Genomic DNA, 22861 nt, shown 5'->3' with positions numbered 1-22861 from the left:
GACAAGTTATTAATTGAATAGGACCAAAGTCAAGCATGCAAAAATCATAAATCAGCTCTTCCCTTCCCCCTCCAACCCCAAATTACAGGACTTTTAATAATACATTTTGGATTAATTTTATTTGCCTTCTGGTTTCTGAGCTTTTGGAATACATTCAAGTTACATTTTAAAACTTTTCTCTGCAACCATGAGGGCTAGAAACTTACTTTATTCATGTGACTCCAGGAACTGTGCTGAAAAGAAACACCAAATATTGTGAGACTTGACAACACTGTTCATAAGCTTAGCATAACTTGGTCCATGGGTCAGAACTGTGAGAACCATACATTGTTATGGTTGTTGAGAAAGCAATAAGTGCACCTCAAGCTTCAGCTTTTGGTATGTAAACCATATTAGGAGCAATTTTCTTATGGAACAACTGATTCCCTTATGACAACTGAGATTGGTGCAATCAGAACTGTGGCCCTACGAGAACCCTTAGGGCAAGAACTGGGGTTTCCACCCCGAGAATAAGCCCTCTCTGCTGCAGGATATGGTACATTCTTTAAAGCATCACTGGATGATTCACTATTAAATTTCTGATTTTAAGGGCAGAAGGGACCACTATAATCATGAAGTCTGACCTCCTGCATAACACAGGCCAAAGAACATTATTACATAACTCCAGCAGTGGAGGGAATTATTCTTCTCTCCCATGTAAGTGAACACTGTCAAGCCCAATAGCTCGTGTATTTGTATTACACAGGTTTGCAGTCTTGCCCAGTCTCTCGGTGGCATGATGCTGCCTTGTTTAATGTATGGGTTTTACTTGTGACAAGGGGCCCAGATGCCTTTGGACATGTGTTGTGGAGAAAGTAAAATAAAGGTATATATTTTTTCCTCAAGCTACACAACTGTTTGGGGGAGTAAGGCCAGTGGGTATGTTCATGTTTTTTTTTAACCTTAAGACAAACCTATTGTGGCTCCAGGTGTGGAAGAACAAGGTCTGCATGCATCATCATCCCCCCCCCGCCATCCACTGTGAGCATATGGGGCAGAGTGGGTATACCACAGAGCTGGCTGGGGGTGGGGGGTAGAGTGTGCCCTGAAAAGTACTCCCTGCCCTGAAGTAAGAGGGGAGCAGGGAAGGAGTTTTACTGGGCCACATGCCCTGGATAGCTCCCTACACTACTTCCAAGGGTTATCCTCAGATACAAAGAAGCATGAGGGGAATCAAAGAGTTCAGGAAGTCCTGGGTTGAGAGGTCAGTGGCCAGAGAAGTGTGTTGATTATAGATGGAGGTATGCAGATTTCCTTGATTTGATTACCTCCTGCAGCTGATCAATTTGCCTGCATTTCCATCATGTCTCCAGTATGTCTGGTGCCAAGAGAATAATACAAACCCTGCCTGTGCTGTGTGGAGTCTTTTTTATATCCTAGCAAGTAATGAGTCATTTTTGGAAGCATAGTGGGAGATAGCACAAGGAAGCTTATTTCTTGTCTATGTGTTTTTAGGGGTGCCATCAGTTCCACTCACAGTTTGGGACAGCCTCTTTTCAGCTTGCGAATGAGGTGTGTCTGCTGCTAAAGGGTGGCTTAAATGTTATTCCCACAAAGTTACCTGTCAGGGGACTATGGCCTCATTGATCTGCAGGAAACATTTCTGCTGCACTTCCAAGTAGTTTTCAACCTCTGGTCCATGAACCTCTGGGGATCCACAGACTATGTCTAAGGGAGTCCGCAAGAAGTAATTATGAAAATAAAGTTTCAGATCCTAGAAAAGGCATTTTATTTTTCTGATCAATCAAAACAATGTGAATACTCCCACCTACAGGTCAAAACCCAGGTCAAAATTGTCATTACCATAGAAGCCCATAGTTTAGTGCCGTTTCTCATGCTGTATCAAATGCCAGGCCAAGCACGGGTGCAACATTTATAGTCCTTGCTTGTGGCCTCACTCCTCTTCAGAACGGCGAGGGGAGGAGGGAGGGCTAGTTTGAAAGGACAACTCTTTGAAGAAGTTATGCACCAGCCTTGCTGAGGCGTAAACTTAATCCTAAAATTTCTTCAGCATTAGCTTGGTCCCAAGATTTAACAAAGATGCCAACCTTGCTCTGACACTTCTAGGGTTGCTTAGGAGAAAAACAAAGGAGGTTGCTGGACCCCCACCCTCAGAAAATAGGACATCTGTCCTCTGTCTGCGGAGAAGGGGGCCTGCTCTTCCCTTCACCCCAAAGCTCCCACTCCCCCCAAACAGGGAGAAGGGATGAATTGACCCTAGGAAAGCTACCCTCCTATGCTGCCTAGAGCCCTTAATTACCCTAGCCAGGCTGACCTGGATCTCCTTTCTGCTGTCATATTCCTCTCCAGATTCTCCTTCACTGCAGAGAGCAGTGAGGGTCTGACAAGAGGAAAGCCAGATTGTCTGGGGGTTCGAAGTGCTGGATTCACCGCTCAAGACACAGGCTGCACACTGTGTTCTAACTGCCTCCTGTGGACCCTTCTAGCACCGTCTAGATCGGGGTGGCCAACCTGTGGCTCCGAAGCCACATGCAGCTCCATGTATAGGCACTGACTCCAGGGCTGGAGCTACAGATGCCAACTTTCCCATGTGCTCATTGCTCAACCCCTGGCTCTGCCCCTACTCCACTCCACCCCTTCCTGCCCCCTCCACATAGCGTGCTGTGCCCTTGCTCCTCTCCCTTCCCCCCAAGAGGAGCGGGGAGGGAGGGGAAGGTGCTGATGGGCAGGGCTGCCAGTGCATGGGAGGCCTTGGGAGCACAGTGGGGGGAAGGAAAAGGAAGCTGCTGACAGTATTACTCTGGCTCTTTGGCAACATACATAGGTAAATTCTAGCTCCTTCTCCAGCTCAGGTTGGCCACTCCTATTCTAGATACTAGAGTGCATTAACATAGCCCAGCAGGGTCCAGGGGTGTGTGTGTTAGAGCACAACATTCAGCCTGTGGCTTGGGTGGTGAATCCAGCAGCGCCCCAACCCACTCAGTTGCTGCAGCTTGCCTCCTCAGGCCCTCACTACAGTCTAAAACTGTCATCCCCTGCAGCTGCAGTGCTGATTACTATATTCACTAGATCTGAGTGGAAGTGAGACACATAAATGTACGTACACAAAACCAGAGAGAGCTGTCAGACCAATGGTCCATCTAGCCCTGTATCCTGTCTTCTGAGTGTGGTCTATGCCAGGTGCTTCAGAGACAAAGAAAAGAACATGCAATTATTGAGTGATCCATTCTATCATCCACTCCCAGCTTCTGGCAATCAGCAGTTAGGGACACCAAGATCACCTTTCTTTTTTTTTGAACCTCATAGTTTTGGCCTTCACAACATCCTTGCCAATGAGTTCAACAGGTTGATTGTGCATGGTGTGAAGTACTTCCCTTTGTTTTATTTATGCCTGCTGTCCAAGTTCATTGGGTGACCCCTGGTTTTTGTGATGTGAAGGAGTAAAGAACATTTCCTTGTTCACTTTCTCCATACCAGTCCTGATTTTATAGGCCTTGTAAAGTTAGTAGATGGAAGCATGAATTAGTAATTTTATGTTTAAAAAAAAAAATGTGGAAAACTGAGAGTTGGTATTTCTGAATGTAGTGAATTAAACTATAGGGAGAAAGTTTAAAGAGTTTACAGCATAGATAATTGAATTAAAAATAGGTTCTTAAAGAAATTTAGTGTTGTCAGAACTAACCTTGAATTATTTAAACTATCAGAAAGTTCTATAAGGATGGGGAAAATATGCTGTGTCTTCCCAAACGTAAGATGTTAAACTAATGCTTTACAGTGATAGAGTTCTTTGGCATATGATTGACACCTCTATAACAAATAAAATTCAAGTTAAAAACAAGTTATTTGGTCCTTCTCTTACCCCTAACAGCATGAACCACACAAGTAGCAGACCAAATTTGTCCCTTTGTACTGCCACTGCCTACATTTCTTCAGCCTAAACAGGGAATGCATATACTATGACAGAGGTTGGAATAGTGATCATACTATGGACAGGTTTCAGAGTAGCAGCCGTGTTAGTCTGTATTCGCAAAAAGAAAAGGAGTACTTGTGGCACCTTAGAGACTAACAAATTTATTAGAGCATAAGCTTTCATGAGTGAGCTGTAGCTCACGAAAGCTTATGCTCTAATAAATTTGTTAGTCTCTAAGGTGCCACAAGTACTCCTTTTGATCATACTATGGTGAATGCAGTAAGCTATTATCAGATGATTTAGCCTGGTAGAAGCAGAACAGCACTGCCTTCTGAAATAGTTGACTAGTAGTGTCTTTATGAAGTATTGTTCAAGCACTGTTCCCAGCTTGTTAGAGGCAAAAAAAATATTACCTCACCTATCTTGTATTTGACCAACTGCTACTGGAGAGAGTTTGAGCTTACACAGAGCTCTTGTTCAGGTCTGGGAAATATACTTGCACTGCGTCAGCTAAATGCAAGGTGAAAGATTAAGCATAAGTAGATAACAATTCAAGGGACCATTCAAGGTGAAGTGGCCAGTTAACCCCTCTCCAGTTATTGGTGGTGGGAGTTAAGGGTTACAGACGGAAGTAAGATAAATCAAGTGTCTGTTCAGTCCATGCTGTTTAGTATCTAGCAGACTAATGAATTTAAGCTCTCAGGCTCATACCTTGAAGGTGTTGTGCAGGTTTCCTTTGAGGATGAGGACTGACATCAAATATAGAATGACTGGCTTGTGCAAAAGCATTCACTCACAGGTGATATGCTGTGGTTGTCATGTTTCTGAGTTTATTCAAGAACACAGCATTTGTCTCATTTCACCCATAGTGGTCCCTGTTAGAATGTGCACACCTACTTATGCAAAATAGTCTGTTCAATCTTGTCTTTTAGCTGTGACAGTACCTTTTCACAGAACTGAAGAAGAGCTCTGTGTAGCTCTAAAGCTTGTCTCTCACCAAACAGTTTTGTCCAGTAAGCTATTACTTCACCCACCTCTCTCTCTCTAATATTCTGGGACTAAACATGGCTACACCACCTCTGCATACAGAAAGAAAAGGCACTTTATCTGGAAGACAGTCTCCTGGGTGCATTTTAGAAGCCCAAGGCAAACAGAGATATGAGAAGTCACAAAAGACTTATAATAGAAAGTGTTAGGCAACTAAAGCAATTAAGGACCATTTTATAAATGGTCAAGTTGATTATCTTGTAATTCTAGTTTGCTTCCAGTGCTACATTCACCCAAAATTCATTATAAACACTACTAAATTAGCATTTTTGTGAACAAAACAGTTTCAGATATGGAATCTATACTTTAAGAGTTTAAGGATATTTCATGCAATATTTACTACTACATAAATTGTGCTAGTTACAACTGTAACTACACCAAGAGAGCATACTATTCCTGTGTAGGCTGCTTTGAGGGACCACAACATACATGTTCATTCTCTCAGCACTTAAGTCCTCACATCTATCAAAGCTCTCTGAACTTGTGCAGAAAAGATGGTTCTTTCTCACTTTCCACAGAGTTACAATTTTACCCACTGCTGCTTGGCAGTGGACCAGCCTTTAAATGGGGGTAATTATTCTCCCTTCCCCAAGTATGGTCATCATTTGTCCCATTATCAATTGGCTAGCACAGTGGTTCTCAAACTTGTGTACTGGTGATCCTTTTCACATAGGAAGTGTGACCCCCCCTTATAATTTTTTAAAAATATATATTTAACACTATTACAAATACTGGAGGCAAAGTGGGGTTTGGGGTGGAGGCTGACAGCTCGCAACCCCCCCACATCATAACCCCATGACCCTCTGAGGGGTCCCCACCTGCAGTTTGAGAACCCCAGGGCTAATAGATGGTCATGCCAAGACCTGGTAGAGGAGTGGGGAGAATCACATGCTCAATCCAGGGAAGAAATCTGGGGGAAGGGTTTCTAGCAAGTTAGGTTTAACACAAGACTTTAACAAGTCCTGTCTCTGTGGAAGTTTAACACGTCCTACCTCATCTCTCCTAAAAAATGTTAAGAGCTGAGCTCAGAGAGCCACAAAGCCTCCACATGCACAGCTTTACAGTTTAAAGGGTGATTTCAGCACACATGAAAATAGTAGCTAGCCTAAGAACACAAAGTCCTTTCTTCCCAAGGTGGGAGTCTGGGGAATACAAGTTACAAGGGCAGTGGCAGTGCAAGTTTTCCTATGCAACCCTGCCAGTGTTACACAACACTGACCTTTATTCTCAAATCTCCATGCAGATTAAATGCATTTCCTGGTCAACCCCTCCAGTTCCAAGTGTTGCGAACACTGGACTAGGAACTTTATTGAATTAAGACCACACATTTCATTCAAGTCAAATAGCATTAGAAGGGTTGATTCTGGCCACAGGCATCCTTTTAATGGCTCTAAATGCAATTACTCAGTCTTCTACAGTACTATAGGAAGACTCAACAAAAGATCTTACTGACACTAGATGCTTAAAAGAGAACTTAATTTTTTTTAATAAAAAATCATGACAATTTACAGTTCATTCTCATACAGAAAATGGGAAATATTTTAACACATATAAATGCATTATTGACAATACTTTGATATACATAGTTAACATTTATGGATGTTCTTTTCTAAACCTTGTTTGAATGCAAGCTGTAAAGTTTCACTACATTACCACCGTTTAAGCCTTTAAATGACAATTTAATTATAGATTTAATTTCTGTTTTCAAATCTTGTGACATTATCCTCTACGGAAGGGTCATTTTTCTTCTACGATGGATAGACTTGCACCACTGAGTTCAGGAAAATAATTATCTTAGAGGTACAGGAGTCAACCTGCAGCATCCACAGTAGAAAAAGAATCAGATACATTAGAAAGTTAGCATATCCCAGACTGTCTTGGTAACACCACCATATTTTTAAGCATATTTTAAAAATACAAGTGTTGATAAATGGGACTGATATTTAAAGGAATACTCCAGTGAAGTGACTGTACAATGAATAAAACATCATTTAAAGTGTCTTAAACATATAGCCAAGAAACAGTAAGCCAAGGCATTGTGACATTCTGATGCAGGGAAGGACTACAATCTTTCCCTCCAACCATTAAAGTACTGGAAACCAGACTCTTTCAAAGTTGTAATACAAGATAACCAGTTTAATTAAAAACTTGACTGATTTCTAAAGTTTCTAGTGGCAAACCAAATTTCAGTCTCATTCTATATCAAACTGGGTCCCTGTTGGGAAACAGGACAGTCCACACACACAGAATGGAGGGGGCATTTAAAAATATATACACATATTGAAGAGTTTTCATACTTTTAAGTATTTAATGAAATTTCCCATTACAGTTGCAATGTAGGAAAAAATGCCTTGTAGCTCTTTATCCTGGATAGCAAGGACAGAAAATTAAGATTGATTCTCTCTATTATAAGCTGATTTTATCTAGCAAATTTCATACTCTTGGTATCCTAAAGTACTTTACAAAGCAACCAATTAGAAACTGGTATGGCAGTTACTTTGTTCACAAGCATGGCAGCTATTGCTAATTCAGCAACTGCACCAAGTAAATTGGTTCTGATATCTGAAGCGGATCTCAGTTTGGAGAAAGGAGAGTGCTGGTCATAAAAACAGGACAATCCTCACTCTTTAAAGTGCCTATGTAAATATTACCTGTAAGTTCAGATATTCAGGTATACCATCTGTCCAACTTTTCTTTCAAGTAATTTGTTCCTCTCCTTGTCTGATGAAACTAAAAAACAAACAATTGGAACACAGTAAGCAAAATTAAATTAGTTCAATATTTTATATATCCATATTGAGATGCTAATTTCAGAAACTGATAACCAAGCTCTATACTTAAGATATTAAGATGACCTCCAAAGCACATAAATCTACAGAAAAGACATGTTTTGTAGCTATTTTCTAAAAAAGAAAAGGAGTACTTGTGGCACCCTAGAGACTAACAAATTTATTTGAGCACAAGTTTTCGTGAGCTACAGCTCACTTCATCGGATGCATCCGATGCACGAAAGCTTATGCTCAAATAAATTTGTTAGTCTCTAGGGTGCCACAAGTACTCCTTTTCTTTTTGCAAATACAGACTAACACGGCTGCTACTCTGAAACCAATCTAGAAAGTGACCCTTTGTTTATCATGTGCATTCAGAAGAGATTCCTCTTAGCCAGGGTTGGGAAGGTTACAGCAGGCAGGCACAAGTAGTTTTCAATCTCTGGCTAAGAAAGGATGCACCTGGTAACTAGCAACAAGGGTATCTAGTATTCTGACAGGTATTGAGAACCTTCTGCCTTGGTACACAAAGCTACCTTTTCAACCTTGGCTTAACCTAGGGTGGGGGAAAATAGTGCATGATTACAAATTAAAGGAATGACAATTAAGCGAGATCTTCATGGCGTTTACAAACATGCCATCTAAAATAAGTTTGATTGTAGAAAAAAAAATCTTTAATAGAGTTATCAAATGAGTCAATGAAAACTAAAATTTAACAATGATTCACACCAGTGTTTTCAAAGGTTGGATTTTTAGGTGCTCAGAGGCAGATGCTGACAGGACTCAATCTGTGGGATTCTAGCACTAATCAAAATCCATATATGAACACTTAAAAGTGTGTAAGTGAAATGTGTTCATTTGAATTTTTCATTTTAGTGCAATTTAAGCAGACAATACTGGCTGAGTTGTACTTGAACTCAGACTGTTCACTAAAAGTCTTAAAATATAAACTAGTTTTTACTTTTACTTTATCTGACTGAAGTTTAAATAAAAACAGGTACTAGACTCCAGTGTAAAAAAAGGAATACAATGGCAACATTCCCCACCATGACAGCTTCAGATCTAGAGATGAACACAGAAAAACAAAAAAACCCAGCAAGCATCCAAGAGTCAAGGACTGGCCTGCAAATTAGAGAGAACAAGTTATTTTATTGTTCTGTCCCCAAATAAAAGCATTGTTTAAGTGATCCACTTTAAGTGATCCCTCCTTGTTATAGGAGATTCTAGGGAAAAAGCTGCAAGAGCTAAAAAAATGAGACTGAACTGACATATCCTGATGCATCAATTCCTTTGCTAATTACCAATGCCGTTAATAAGCCTAGACTTTTGCAAAGGATTAGATCATTGTTCTCGTTAATAGGAGGAACGCTTTCATCCGCATTACTCTACAGTCACCATGTTAAAGACTATTTTGAATGGTGGTCAAAAGGTTGTTTAGAAGCTCTCTTAACAGCGGGAAGACTTCTGTCCACTGCTCAATTACTGATCCACATATTATTGCAAGACAGAGTTGAGAAATGAATTATACAGAACTGCTTTCAACCCGCCCTCCCCAAAAAATATCTAATTCTGAAAAGTGGTTTGTTCCTTCTGATCCAGCTCATACCATCTGTTTCTATTTTGCTTGCTTAAGGCAGATTGCTTAAATTTTATTACATGGAAAATTCTAATATTCTATAAAATATTTAAATTTATAACAAGGGATGGGGACGGTATATTAAAACACTGTCAGTTTAACCCTTTGATTTCTGTGAGCCAGTAGAACCTGAGGTGTGGGCCCTCAAAGCAATATGCCCACTTGTTTGTGGAGGGACAGGGCAGATGTCCAAGCAGCCAGCAATCCCTGCTCCAAAAAGGGCCTGACATAGCTCTAAAAAGTGAATGTGAGAGACCCAGGAGGGAACGGGACCAGGATGGAGCCCCAAATAAAATTTTAAGTTGCTTTCTTCTGATCCAAACCCCAGGAGAGGGAATGACGATAGCCCTCTCTGCATGGTTCTTGGGGTGAATTTTACTTGTGTGTAGGAAGGTGAAAATGGCTTTTTTTTCCCCCCAATTAAACGCTAACAGGTCGTTGAATATGCTTACTGTAGATAAGAGCTACTAGGATCATCCGAGCAATGGAAAACTTGTCTTATGAAAGGAGACTCAAGGAGCTTGGCTTGTTTAGCCTAACTAAAAGAAGGTTATGGGGAGATATGATTGCTCTCTATAAATATAGCAGAGGGATAAATACCGGAGCGGGAGAGGAATGATATAAGCTCAGTACCAATGAGGACACAAGAACAAATGGATATAAACTGGCCACCAGGAAATTTAGACTTGAAATTAGATGAAGGTTTCTAACCATCAGAGGAGTGAAGTTTTGGAATAGCGTTCCAAGGGAAGCAGTGGGGGCAAAAGATCTATCTGGCTTTAAGATTTAACTCGATAAATTTATGGAGGAGATGGTATGATGGGATAACATGATTTTGGTAATTAATTGATCTTTAAATATTCATGGTAAATAGGCCTGATGGGATGGGATCTGAGTTACCCAGGAAAGAATTTTCTGTAGTGTCTGGCTGGTGAATCTTGCCATATGCTCAGGGTTTAGCTGATCGCCATATTTGGGGTCGGGAAGAAATTTTCCTCCAGGGCAGATTGGAAGAGGCCCTAGAGGTTTTTCGCCTTCCTGTGTAGCATGGGGCATGGGTCACTTGCTGGAGGATTCTCTGCTTCTTTAAGTCTTTAAAGCATGATTTGAGGACTTCAATAGCTCAGACATAGGTGAGGTTTTTCGCAGGAGTGGGTGCGTGAGATTCTGTGGCCTGTGTTGTGCAGGAGGTCGGACTAGATGATCATAATGGTCCCTTCTGACCTTAGTATCTATGAATCTAAGAGATGGTAGATTATAATAAAACAGTATTCTGAAATTTGGAGGCTCATGTCCACAAACAAAAAACCTTAAAAAAAAAGACAGCAAATGCTGTGATTTGCTAATGCACTTTTCTCTGATCTAGGAAAAAAGCTCACTCAAGTTAATAAAAAGGAGAGAAGGGAGAAAAAAAATCTAGTAGGGAGTGAGTTAAAGAGTCATGATCAGATGCTTGTTGTACACGACAAGTCTTACCTAGTCTGAAACCTTTGAACCGAAGAGGATATACAAGACATTCCTCATTTTGTCAAGGAGCAGCTTCTCATTCAACCTGCAATGCAAAGAAATTACTCTTACCTTGTTTAAAAAGCCACTACTATTCTAATTCATGAAAAAATTTTAAAGGCAAACCTTACCTATCTCATTGCCCTTTCTTTCAGGTCTAAATGCTAGACCTATTGATTTTGTGTCAACTCAAGTGGCTATCACTCAAGGAGGTTCCAAAAGGTGAAGAACTCTTGCTAGACTTTCTTCGATATTTCAGCAGATTTAACTAGCCTTTGGAAAGCTGCTCACTATCAGCACAGTATCTTATGCCTTCACTTCTCTGGAAGTTGAAGCTGCTGTTGCTGCCGCTGCCTTGTCATTCTTTAATTATGCTGACTTGTCCATACTCAATAGGCTGCTGAAGTCCTGTCTTATGAGTCCTTTGATCCACACTTTGCTAAGAAGTACATCCTAGGTTCTTAAAGCTGGTTAATCACTGTCTCACAGCTTACACTTTTCCATATTGCATACCACAACTAAGCTACCCCACCCACTTAGGAACACTTCACTTGCAGACTTCAACTGTTTAAAGTTGCAAATGAGTCTTGTTTATAATCAATCTTGAAACTAATATAGTAAGTGTTACAGGGCAACTACAGAGGCCTTGTTAAAAGAACACTGTCAAGACTTTACCTCAACCCATCCTAATTCTTTTCCTACAATCAGATGCAGATCCAAGTCTACCCAACTCCTTGTTAGCAAGCATTTGCACATGCAAGTCAAGGAGTGATCTAAAATGCTGTGTGACTGCAGAACTCACCCACAATTTTCCAAGTATCCAGATCAGATGTACCTTTTAAGTTTGGCCATTCTCTACAAGCTCCTTGGAGGTGATTTAAATTTAAGTGCTACCTTTTCAACTCCCATCTCAATGCATGCCATTTTACTATAGTCTGGATTCATGCAGATTTTTTTTTTTTTTTTTAAACTAGAGAAAAATTTTAGAACATTCCCACAGGAAAAAAACCTGAGCAGATGAGGAAAAAAATCCAGTTTGGTGTATACCAACCTTGACAGTGTTCCTTGTTTCTTTAGTATTCTGAAATCTGAACACACTCCCATAACAATGTTTGGCAACATTGCTTAATAATTTTGATTTCTTCTACAACCTCTTAAATAGTAACTTATTGTAGTTTGATTGGTTGCAACTTAAGCCATTTCATAACATCTTTGAAGATGGATTCCTGTGCTGGAATTGCATTTACCTTATACTGCACATTGACTCAGAGGTGAAACAGGTGAGAGCAATTCGAGCATCACATACTGTCAAATGTCTGGGGTTTTTCTTCTACTGACTGTATCCCTACTCTTCTGGGCCTGTATGATAGAAAGCACTGCTCTGGCAAGAGTTGAGAGAAAAGTCAAATCAAGTAGAGGAAAGGATGACCAGTGCCTGAATTTGGGGTTCAGAATAAGGCAATAAGCATACTTGCTAGGGCTATATATCACAATCTCAGAAATGGCAGACTGAAAGGGACCTTCAGAGGTCATCAACTTCATCTCCCTGCGCTGAGGTAGGACCAAGTAAACCTAGACAATCCTTGATAGGTTTTTGTCCAACATGTTCTTAAAAGCCTTCTAAATGTTGCAGATTTTCAAGAGCCTCTTTTGGAAACCTATTCCAGAATTCAACAACTATTGTTATTGTTAAACAGGATTTCCTAATAGCCTACCTAAATCTCCCTTGCTGCAGATTAAGCCCATTACTGCTTGTCCTACCTTCAGTACATATTGAGAACAATTGATTACCATCCTTTTTGTAAAAACCCTTAATATTGATGAAGACTTATCAGATCCCCCCTCCATGTTCTTTTCCCAAGACTAAGCATGCCCAGTTTTTTAGCCTTTCCTCCTATGTCAGGTTTTCTAAGCCTTTTATTTGTTGCTCTCCTCTTAACTCTCCAATTTATCCACATTTTTCCTTGAAGTGTGGCACCCAGAACTAGACACAAAATGCTCTAGCTGAGGCCTTACCAGTGCCAAGCAAAGAGGAGTAACAAACACCATCCTTCTCTCCCCTCCCATATCCTACATGGAGAGACACTCCTGTTAATACTCCCCAGAATGATATTAGCCCTTTTCGCAAATACATTATTGTTGACTCATTTGTGATCCACTATTAGCCCCAGATAGTTTTCAGCATTACTGTCACCTACCCAGTCATTCTGCCTGTATTCCACTTTAATACACCACCACCATCCATATCTGAATTGATTATGGGCATCTCTTAAAAGCAAACTGACACTGGTATCAAATCTAGCCCAAACAATGGAACTAAAGATTTCCTGCCATTAAAATATGACCAAGTTTATTTTCAAATAACCCTAAATACCTTACTTGAACCCATATCGTCAGAAGTAAAGTACTTGAACTATGACACTTTGCCCATCATCATGAGGCTTTTTAATGCATTACCTGAGACTGTCAGGGATTATACCTGTGCTACTCTTTGCTCCAAGTCAGAAGGATGTGTCCAGAAAAAATGCCTAGGGTGTATACAAGGAAGCATATAGCCATTACATTGTTTTACAATATATACCTATTCTCTCACTACAACAGCACGTTCAAATGAAATAGTTCAAGAGAAAGACATCATGGCTGCTCTCTTCAAAGCACAATTTCATCCCCAAAAATATAAAAATAAAAAAATCTAACTTCATACCCTAGGGTAATAGGCACTTGAGTTTCACCCTTTTGAGCTTTACAAGAATTTGAAAAAGGTAAAAGCAAGTCCATCTCCTCTTCACCCAGAACTTGAACAAGAGACTGCAGATATCCCCTACATATCTCAAAATGAGACTGGAGGCAGTTTGACTGTAGCTAAAGAGTGTCTTGTCAAAATATTTATCATGCCTTATTTTCTTGCAGAGCCAGCGCTAAGTAATAGAACTACAAATTAAAAAATATGCACAAACCAAAAAGTAATTTGAAATTTTCATTTGAAAGTAAGCTTAATTCTATCATTCACAAACACTAGTTTAAATAACTGAATCCTAATACATCTAAACAAAATTATGCAACATATGTTCTCTATTCGCATATATATATATATACAACTCATGTCAATGTGAGTTATATATACATTGAGACTAGACCCCTTAAGACTGCAAATCAGCAGGTGTTTCTACAGTTGAAGTTAACACAAAATGGTAATTGAGAAATGCATCAATCTTCTTCATTAACAAGAAACACCCTAAACTACATTTCTTTATTTTTGTTAAAGTCTGAACTAAAATGTGGAAAAACTGAACTACACAAATATTGAAAAGTTAAAAATTCCTTAATTGTTTTTTATTCCTGGTACCACTACCACGATTTACAGGGCAATATACCTGATGTAATGAAAGAAAAAAAAAAAAAAAAAAAAAAAAGAAAGACAAAGCTACAACAGATAGAAGACCTCAGGAATGTACATCTAATTGACACTACATTGCATTAATCAATAGCTGCACTTTTTTGCAAACTGTGGCTATGGCAGTCCTGAACAAGAAGGGTTTTTCTGTTTAAGCTGCAGTAACTTTTCTGACTATGGATCATCGTTCCTTCTGTGGCAGATTTTACAGTTCCTCTAATGCATTTGGGACGACTGTCTCAAAGTAACCTGCAGCTTTCCTGACAACTCCTCGCTCTCTCTCTCCTGCTAAGAACTGTAGCCTGTTGAATACAGGATAAGAAAATTATTACTCAGTGAACAGCTGTATATTCTTCATCATCGTCGTCATCTATATGTACAATATACCCACCCTTTTTCTGGTTCAGTTTAGAATCTTCGGCCACCATAGCCACCACTGCCACCTCCAGATCCATAACCACCTACGAGTAACATATGTATATTTACATAAAATTTCTTTGCAAGCATTTACAATTTTTTGCTCAAAGAGTTATATTTACCACCATAGGGACTGCCTGAGCTTCTGCCACCAAAACTGCCACCTCCTTTCATGGGTCCATAGTTTGACTGCTGTTGTCCACTATAATTGCCAAAATCGTTATAGTTTCCACTGCCACCATAGTTACCTGAAACAAATTTTATTTATTTTTAATCATCCCAAATTTACCACCTAAGGCAGCTTCAAACACAAAAACCTGAAGAACTCCACCAACTGGCTCTGGTTGTATACTTAAGCCACAAAAGTGAAAGGCAAACTCAAAACTGGTATTGTTAATGTAGCCCTCAATATAGAAGTTCTCTCCCTTCCCCACCAACAAAAGAAAAAATATGAAACATCCATTTCTTACTTTCCCCTAAATCAGATGTGGTCTTAACTTGCTTATGAGGGAGAGCAATGCGGACAAGTTAGTGTTTATAATCAAGTTTTACACAATTCTGGTTATATGGCTTTCCACAGCCTCACACTAACCCCTGCCAGTTCAACTTTCAACACCGTCTTGGGGAAGAGAACATGTACTACCTAGCCTGTCCACATCATTGTGTCACTCCTATTTCTATCTCCATTAAGGCAGAAAGTAAGTTTTTCTACTGAGGCACCCTAACCATAATTACCCAAAGTAGTTACCTTTCACCTGTAATTCAGTATCTCTTTAAGGCAGAACTTATAGTAGGAACCCACAAATACTGCTATATTAGTTGCCGAAAAGAATAGGTAGATGAAGGTTCTACAGTTAGAGATAACAGTTAAACAAGATGAACCCCTTTCAAGTCCTTGAAAGCTGCTAACTAGCTACCAACCAGTCCTGGAAGAGAAGTTATCCAGGAAGATTTGAGAGCGCTTCAATTTTTTCTTTATAGAAAAAAGAAACTCCTCCATCACCTCAGGACCCACTCCTCATTCTATATCCAAAAAGGCCAGTTAACCATTAATGGCTTGATGAGTGTTTTGTTAAGTATGTGGCTATCTGGTTTAACTACTGCAATGCCTTTGTGGGGGGCTCTTTAGTCAGTTTAGGAGTGGCTGAACTAATATGACCGAATTTAGCTAAATTTATGTTAGCCATTCCTACACTAATTTAAGAAAGGATCTGCCAAAGGGGCTCCACTGGTTTAACTAAATCAACTGAAAAGCCAACTTGTTAATCAGTGAGCTAATCCTATCAATCACTGCAATGTCTGAGAGTATAAAAGCCCCATAAACCCTGTCAACATTAGCAAAACAATTTCCAATCAAGCCGATTCCGATAAGCTCATAAGATATAAAATACTTATATAGACAATTGTAATGCGTTTGGAAAGGTTTCCAATCAAGCCGATTGAACTTAGTGGAAAGACATTTTTGTTATGTTGATAGGATCTTAGTTACTTTTCAAAACAGACTCATCCTTTGGCCAGGTCTACACAGCCCCCAAGGCAGGCTACAGGAGTGAGTTGTGGCATACACTGCCAGGTGTATATTAAATGTGAACTAGGTAGCTTTTATGCTCATGCTAGCAAGATCTACACAGGTCATTTACAGCACAATGGTTTAGTGCATACTGCAACTCACCCCCCCCCCCCCCCCCCCAGAAAAACCCTAGGTGGGTTTTGTGGGTATAGCTATAGGGATATATTACAATGGCAGAGTGCTCCTAGTATAAGTTCAGCGTGTTCCTTCACAACTGCTTTTGCTGGCATATCTTATTCCAGACACCAAGGGATGTACACTACATTTGGAAAAAGTTTTTCCAGTGTACCTGCATCCCACAGTAAAGATTTTTACCAGCACAGCTATATTGATCAGGGATCACTCTCATGACCAATACAGCTATACTAGCAAAAACGTGTAGAGTAGACCTGGTCTTTGTTCCAATACACAATTATACAACCAAAAACACCGAGTGTCCTCATTGAAAGCTGCAACTATAAACATTGGTGATAGTTCAACTTTTCAAAAGTGCCCCTCCCTCCTTAGCCATTCATAACACACAGGGTCTTGTTAGCAAAGCAACCTTTTGTAATAATTAAGCTGTATGTAATCCCTTTAACAACTTATATTGGTGGTTTGAGGCTAATAAGCTTAATTGTCAAAAATAGCTTACATATCAAGATACGACAGTGGTAGTGACTCACTTCCTGACTTACAGTCTAATTAGTAATTTTGCATTCGTTTCTTAATGAAAGAAAATGCAAGAAACTGGAATACTTAATGTTAGTATTTAAAATGTCTTATATAGACTTTGATGTTCAAACCTTGTAGAGGACGGAGAAAGGGAAGTTTCATATCTTAATTTACTGGCCAAAATAGCAGTACACTGCAGGTTATGAAAGATGAAACTGAATACCTTCATGCCATGTTATACAGAATTTTGATATATTAAGTTGGGCATAGTCCTGGAAATGCTCTACTCCTCCTCACTCAAGACATTAGAAGAAAGTCTCTCCTCTATCTGCTCCCCACCCCCCCACAAATTATGGTCATTGCTCAGGAATTCTTATAAAGAGCAATGGAAGACTGTACAATTAAGTATAAACATAAGGAAAATTCTTACCCCTCTGTAATACCCTTATGTTGATTATATTTAGGGCCAAAGCCTAACCTCTGTCATTTCTAGAAGCGTTACTATATGCCATAATTTTAGGTTCTATAGAGTTTAGATTTGTGAGCTATAGGCTACATTTTAAAGATTTGCAACCACTACTTACCGCCACCAAAATTTCCTCCTTCATTGTAACCATCATATCCACCTCCTCCTCCTCCACCACCACTGCCACCATATCCACCACCTGGGTTTCCGTATCCTGGTCCTCCTCCACCACCACCACCATAACCCCCTCTACTACTGTAACCAGGGCCACCTCCATAGTTCCCACCTAAAAAAGAAAGACTAGTCAGTGCACCAAAAAAATTTAGGTGTTGATTTATGTAGAAAGAGTAAGTATGCTGCAACTGAAATGCTATGTTTTCTTCAGCTACAAGAATATTCTTTGATAAATTAATAGCTAGATAAGTTACAACACATTAGTCCATATGTCTGTACCAAAAGCAATAAAATAGCTTTAATTATATTTGCATCACTGCCATATGTTCTTGCTTTTTTATAAGCAAATAAAAAAAAGCATACTGAAAAAGGTTCAAATCAATATACTCCATAAGGGACCAATCCTGCAAACATTTCTTTGGGGAGTAACTTTACACACAAGAGTAGACCAGTGAACTCAATGTGACTACTTCACATGTGTTTGCAAGATCAGGTCTAAAATAGAACAGTAGACTATTTCCTCTATTTTTTTCAGAGGCATAAGTGCTACTTGTCCATCAGCGAGATGTGTAACTTCTAGAAGTTCTGTCCAGACATGGTTTTGGAGGCTTATCCAAACCCAAGTCAGCAAAAATTACAAGTTTATGAAATCTTTTACATATGAACCTCAGATATTAAGTCAACTTCCAGGTAATCTTGTCATATCTGACACTTGAGGTTTCATGCAATAGCAGGCATAGGGACTGGAAAAAGTTAGCTTTCATTTAACTGTTTTCACTCAATGCATATTGACTGTCATTTACTTAAATGTAGACATGTTTAAGGCTCAATTTGCACTTGGATCAGTTTCATTTTAACAAACTTGCTCATCTCTAGGTAAAATGTAATTGCGACGGAAAAAAAACAAAGGAAGTCATTCAACTCATGTTACACAATATCTAAGCAAACAATCACTGCCAAAATAATCTCATTTTCCAAGTCCAAAGCCAGTTCTGACCAAATGGTATTAGGATATGCTTACCATCGCCAAATCCATTATATCCATCACCACTTCCAAAGCTTCCACTTCTCCCACCACCACCACCACCACCACCATAGCCTCCTGGACCAAAGGGAAAAAAAAAAAAAAAAAAGGTTTTCATGAACAAATACAAGTCTGGTTGAGCCAACATCTCATTTTGATGAAATACGAAAGACTCAATCTACCTCTGCCACCGAAGTTTCCTCCTCGGCTGAAATTTCCACCACCACCACCTCCTCCTCCTCCTCCTCCAAAACTTCCACGACCCATAAAGTTGCCTGAGCCACTCCCGCGACCTACAAGACATTTTACATATAGTAAATGAAATGTCAACTAATCTATGTAAAAATATCCCATTACTCACCATCCCAAACTCACCTCTCTGTGAGCTAGCAGTCTGCATCTCTTGTTTAGAAAGTGCTTTTTTCACTTCACAATTATGTCCATTTATAGTATGATATTTCTGAACTAGAAAACAAATTTTGAAATAGTTTCTCGTTTTCACTGTCCACTAGAACATGAGCTACACAAAGCTTTAGTAAAAGCATAAACACAGGTTAAAAGCAAAGATTATACTACATGCAATACATTTCTTGTAGTGTGCTTTCAGTCAACTACTTGCTTACAAATAACACATTCCATGCACAGTTCGGGTCTGTGTAAAATCAGAGTTATACTATTTCAAGTAATTTCACATTCTATATCAGTCACATACCAACAATTTTATCAACTGTATCATGATCATCAAAAGTTACAAAAGCAAATCCTCTTTTCTTTCCACTCTGCCTATCTTCCATGACTTCTATGGTTTCAATCTTGCCATATTTTTCAAAGTAGTCTCTTAAATTATACTCTTCTGTATCTTCTTTAATTCCACCAACAAATATTTTCTTTACTGTTAAGTGTGCTCCAGGCTTTACAGAATCCTAGAAGGCCAGAAATTATATTTAGTACTTTATATTTCTCAGGACTTCTTAATATACTCAGTACAAATTAAATAGATTAACTTACTTCTCTAGAAACTGCCCTCTTGGGCTCAACTACACGCCCATCAACCTTATGTGGTCGAGCACTCATTGCAGCATCTACCTCTTCCACACAGGAGTATGTCACAAAGCCAAAGCCTCTGGAACGTTTTGTTTGTGGATCTCTCATCACCTACACGTGCGTAAGAGACATAGTATCACCTTACTACATTTAGATATTTACATTGTTTCAGAAACATTTTTTGAATTATGACAACTTACCACACAGTCTGTGAGTGTGCCCCATTTTTCAAAATGTTCTCTTAAGCTATCATCTGTTGTTTCAAAGCTCAGGCCTCCAATGAACAGTTTTCTCAACTGTTCTGGCTCCTTTGGGTCATGACCCTGCAAAAACAAGACATTCTCTCATAAAGCCACACCAAAACACTTATGTCCTATAAAGTTAAGTTTGGTAGCATTACTAACAATTCTTCTGAGTTTTTTTCATAATATAAATATTTACATAAGTCTTTTTGTTGACAATAAAAAAAAATGTTTAACATTTGGTGAACAGCTGTAAGTAATTCCAGTTGTTAACTTCTTTAGTGATGTGTGGTTTTGTTTAGAAGGCTAGAATTTTGGTTTTGAATTTTAATATTAACAAGTTTGGTCCTTCCTAGAGCTAGATACAAGAGTATCAAAGAGTTTATTTTTAAAGTGTATCCAAGTATCTACGGCATGTTAATGCTATTTGATCTGCAAGTTTCAGGAACTATACCCCATGGATTTCATTATAAGTGAACCACCACGATATACTGACAAATAGCTTTTACAGGGTTAAAAATAAAAGCAAGACACCAAGCCAAAAGACACTGTCAAGAAACTGAAGACCAGAGTCTCAGTGGTCTGAGAACATGCTGTTTTGCTAGATTTAAGTGACCAGTGATTTTGGGAGCCCAACTTGACACACTATAAAAGGACCCAATTTTCCAGAGTATGGGATCTTTCAAGATCAGCAACCAAAAACTAAGATATAAAAATCAGTCACTTTGAGCATCTTGGCCCTGTACAGAGGCAAATAAAGTTGTAAAAGCTTCATTATAGCAAGATTCAAATTTCTCCTTTGCCAACCTTTCTGACTGGACAGCAACAATTCCAACCACCACCCGCCGCCATTACCTAGGTTAGGCTGAAAGTATAACAAAAAGCACTGTTTCAGAGTAGCAGCCGTGTTAGTCTGTATTCGCAAAAAGAAAAGGAGTACTTGTGGCACTTATAAATGTTAGTCTCTAAGGTGCCACAAGTACTCCTTTTCAAAAAGCACTGTGGCTCACACCTTGTCCAAGAGCGAAACAAGGTCTTGTCTAAATGGCATAGTTACACTGATTTACCTGAAGGTGTTATTTTAAAAACAGATTTAGTTAAACTGCTGCAAAAAGCTGCATGGACATGTGAAGACAGCTCTTAAAATTTGAATCTCATACAACAAAGTGCTGCCCAATATTAGTGAAGCAACTACAAGTATTTTTAAAGAACATTTAGGTCATGTTAGAACATGTTCTATGACTTTTTTTGTAGATCAAATTTAAGACATTTTTGGAAATTTGAATTAAGTGTAAGCTTACTTTCGGTCTTCATTCAACAAACATTTTTCTAAAAAGCCACATTGTAAAGTATCTTGAAACACTAAGTCTCACAACAGTGCTGTGTGAAAAATTGGCCCCAAGATGCTTTCTTGAGCTCTGCCCATGAAACAAGGTTAAAGCTGGAGGAACAACTATTGGAAAACAAAAGTAAGGAAAAGCTTATTTCTAGTTTAGTTGAGCTAAATTTTAATGTGAGCTATTAAAATTAATGCAGTTTAGTTTTCCATAGTGCAGCTTCTCAGGGCATTCTTTAACAGTATATTTTCAATTTTGTTTTTAAGTTTTAAGATGCAAGGGGTTTTCTCCTTCCTATTAGTTTCAAGTGACTTAAGCAATGAAGGAGATAACTGACTAAGTATTGACAATGTACAACATTTTTTGGCAAGCTTCCCAATTATTGTAACAGGTTTTACTAAACTACACAGTAGGTTAAAAATTAAGACTGTTTTTCAAGTTGGTTCCATCTCTAAGTCTACTGGTTTCAGAGTAGCAGCCGTGTTAGTCTGTATTCGCAAAAAGAAAAGGAGTACTTGTGGCACCTTAGAGACTAACACATTTATTTATTGGCTGTAGTCCATGAAAGCGTATGCTCAAATAAATTTGTTAGTCTCTAAGGTGCCACAAGTACTCCTTTTCTTTTTTTGAAGTTTACTGGGCAACTCGTACAACAGCTCATGTGGAAAAAACGGAAGATGATTTTAATGTTTCATGAAAGCATAGTCACAAAATAAGAAATAGGAAATACTCCAGAGTGGAGTGCTGGCACAAGGCCCTGTGCATAATTAAAGCCCTACAGTGGGAATGTGCATGAGGGACCCATTGCATTTGCTCCCAACAGGCTAATGTGGGGCAGATACAGGGCAAGCTGAAGGATGGCTGATTGTAGATACAACTATATGGATCAAGTAATCCTGGCCTTGGAGAGATGTGATCTGCCACTCCAATCTGCAAGGAGAGCATTTTGACAGGTTTCCAATCCTTCTCTCAGATTAGGGAAGGTCATTTGGCTTTTTTCAGAAAAAAAGTTTTTCCCTTTGAGGGAATGCAATTTGGCTGCTTTGAAGGACAACATATTTGTAAGTTATTTGTTCAAGGGTGATTAGCAAACAAATGCTTAAGATTTAATTTTGTACCACTTCTGGGAAATATTCAATTAAGTGGGTTCCAAACTATAGTGCAAAGACCTATGGCTGGTGGTGGCTCTCATTTTCAGTTGAGAAACTGTATAGGTAGCAAAAGCATTGCCCCCATTAGTTTTATATTTTAAACTGACTTAGTTACTATACAAATAGTATGGAATGGTTAAGTGGAGAGGGGAGGGTTTCAGGGGTCCTGTGACGGCAAGTGGAAGACATGGTTCTTGAAATACTTTAAATGGTCCAGACTGAAAATATTTGAGTACCTTTACTCCAAATACTTTAGTTATATCTGTATTTAAAATTTTTAAAGGTTCAAGTTTCATCATGGTGTAATTACTGCTTGATACTAACTGCAATATAGTGTAATCAGCAGCATTCATAATTTTACATGAAGAGTCAGTATTTAACCTACATGTTTTTAACATTTACATTAGCTAGCTTTGTTTTTGATTGTATATATACACACACACTTTCCTTGCTGTGCCTGTTTGCTTTAGTATTAGCAGGCACTGAATTTATAGAAATAATAAGTAACCATCTTGAATATT

General features: G+C 39.0%; 1 protein-coding gene across 8 annotated transcripts in view; it reads right to left on the bottom strand.

Moving 5' to 3' along the window:
• Nucleotides 1-6478: 6478 nt before the first annotated feature.
• The window catches only part of HNRNPA3 (heterogeneous nuclear ribonucleoprotein A3), a 27519-nt gene continuing 11136 nt past the window's right edge, over nt 6479-22861 (bottom strand). For 4 of the 8 annotated variants that reach the window (XM_038421547.2, XM_043505387.1, XM_038421551.2 and 1 more), the window contains exons 3-15: nt 19811-19933; nt 19575-19721; nt 19279-19489; nt 18942-19031; nt 18749-18859; nt 18564-18644; nt 17487-17654; nt 14801-14926; nt 14653-14722; nt 10999-14563; nt 10838-10913; nt 7609-7687; nt 6479-6771 (exon numbers count right to left, since the gene is read on the bottom strand). In XM_038421547.2, coding sequence (XP_038277475.1) covers nt 14670-14722; nt 14801-14926; nt 17487-17654; nt 18564-18644; nt 18749-18859; nt 18942-19031; nt 19279-19489; nt 19575-19721; nt 19811-19933 — 1110 coding nt within the window. In that variant the 3' untranslated portion in view covers nt 6479-6771; nt 7609-7687; nt 10838-10913; nt 10999-14563; nt 14653-14669. Of the gene's footprint in view, nt 6772-7608; nt 7688-10837; nt 14564-14652; nt 14723-14800; nt 14927-17486; nt 17655-18563; nt 18645-18748; nt 18860-18941; nt 19032-19278; nt 19490-19574; nt 19722-19810; nt 19934-22861 lie in introns of all 8 variants that reach the window. The other 4 variants (XM_043505385.1, XM_043505384.1, XM_043505386.1 and 1 more) reach the window with 2 other exon arrangements.

Source organism: Dermochelys coriacea, chromosome 11 (genome assembly GCF_009764565.3).
Source record: "Dermochelys coriacea isolate rDerCor1 chromosome 11, rDerCor1.pri.v4, whole genome shotgun sequence".
NCBI lineage: Eukaryota > Metazoa > Chordata > Testudines > Dermochelyidae > Dermochelys > Dermochelys coriacea.
Note: the sequence above shows the minus strand (reverse complement) of the source record. Positions and strands in the feature narration are given on the sequence as shown.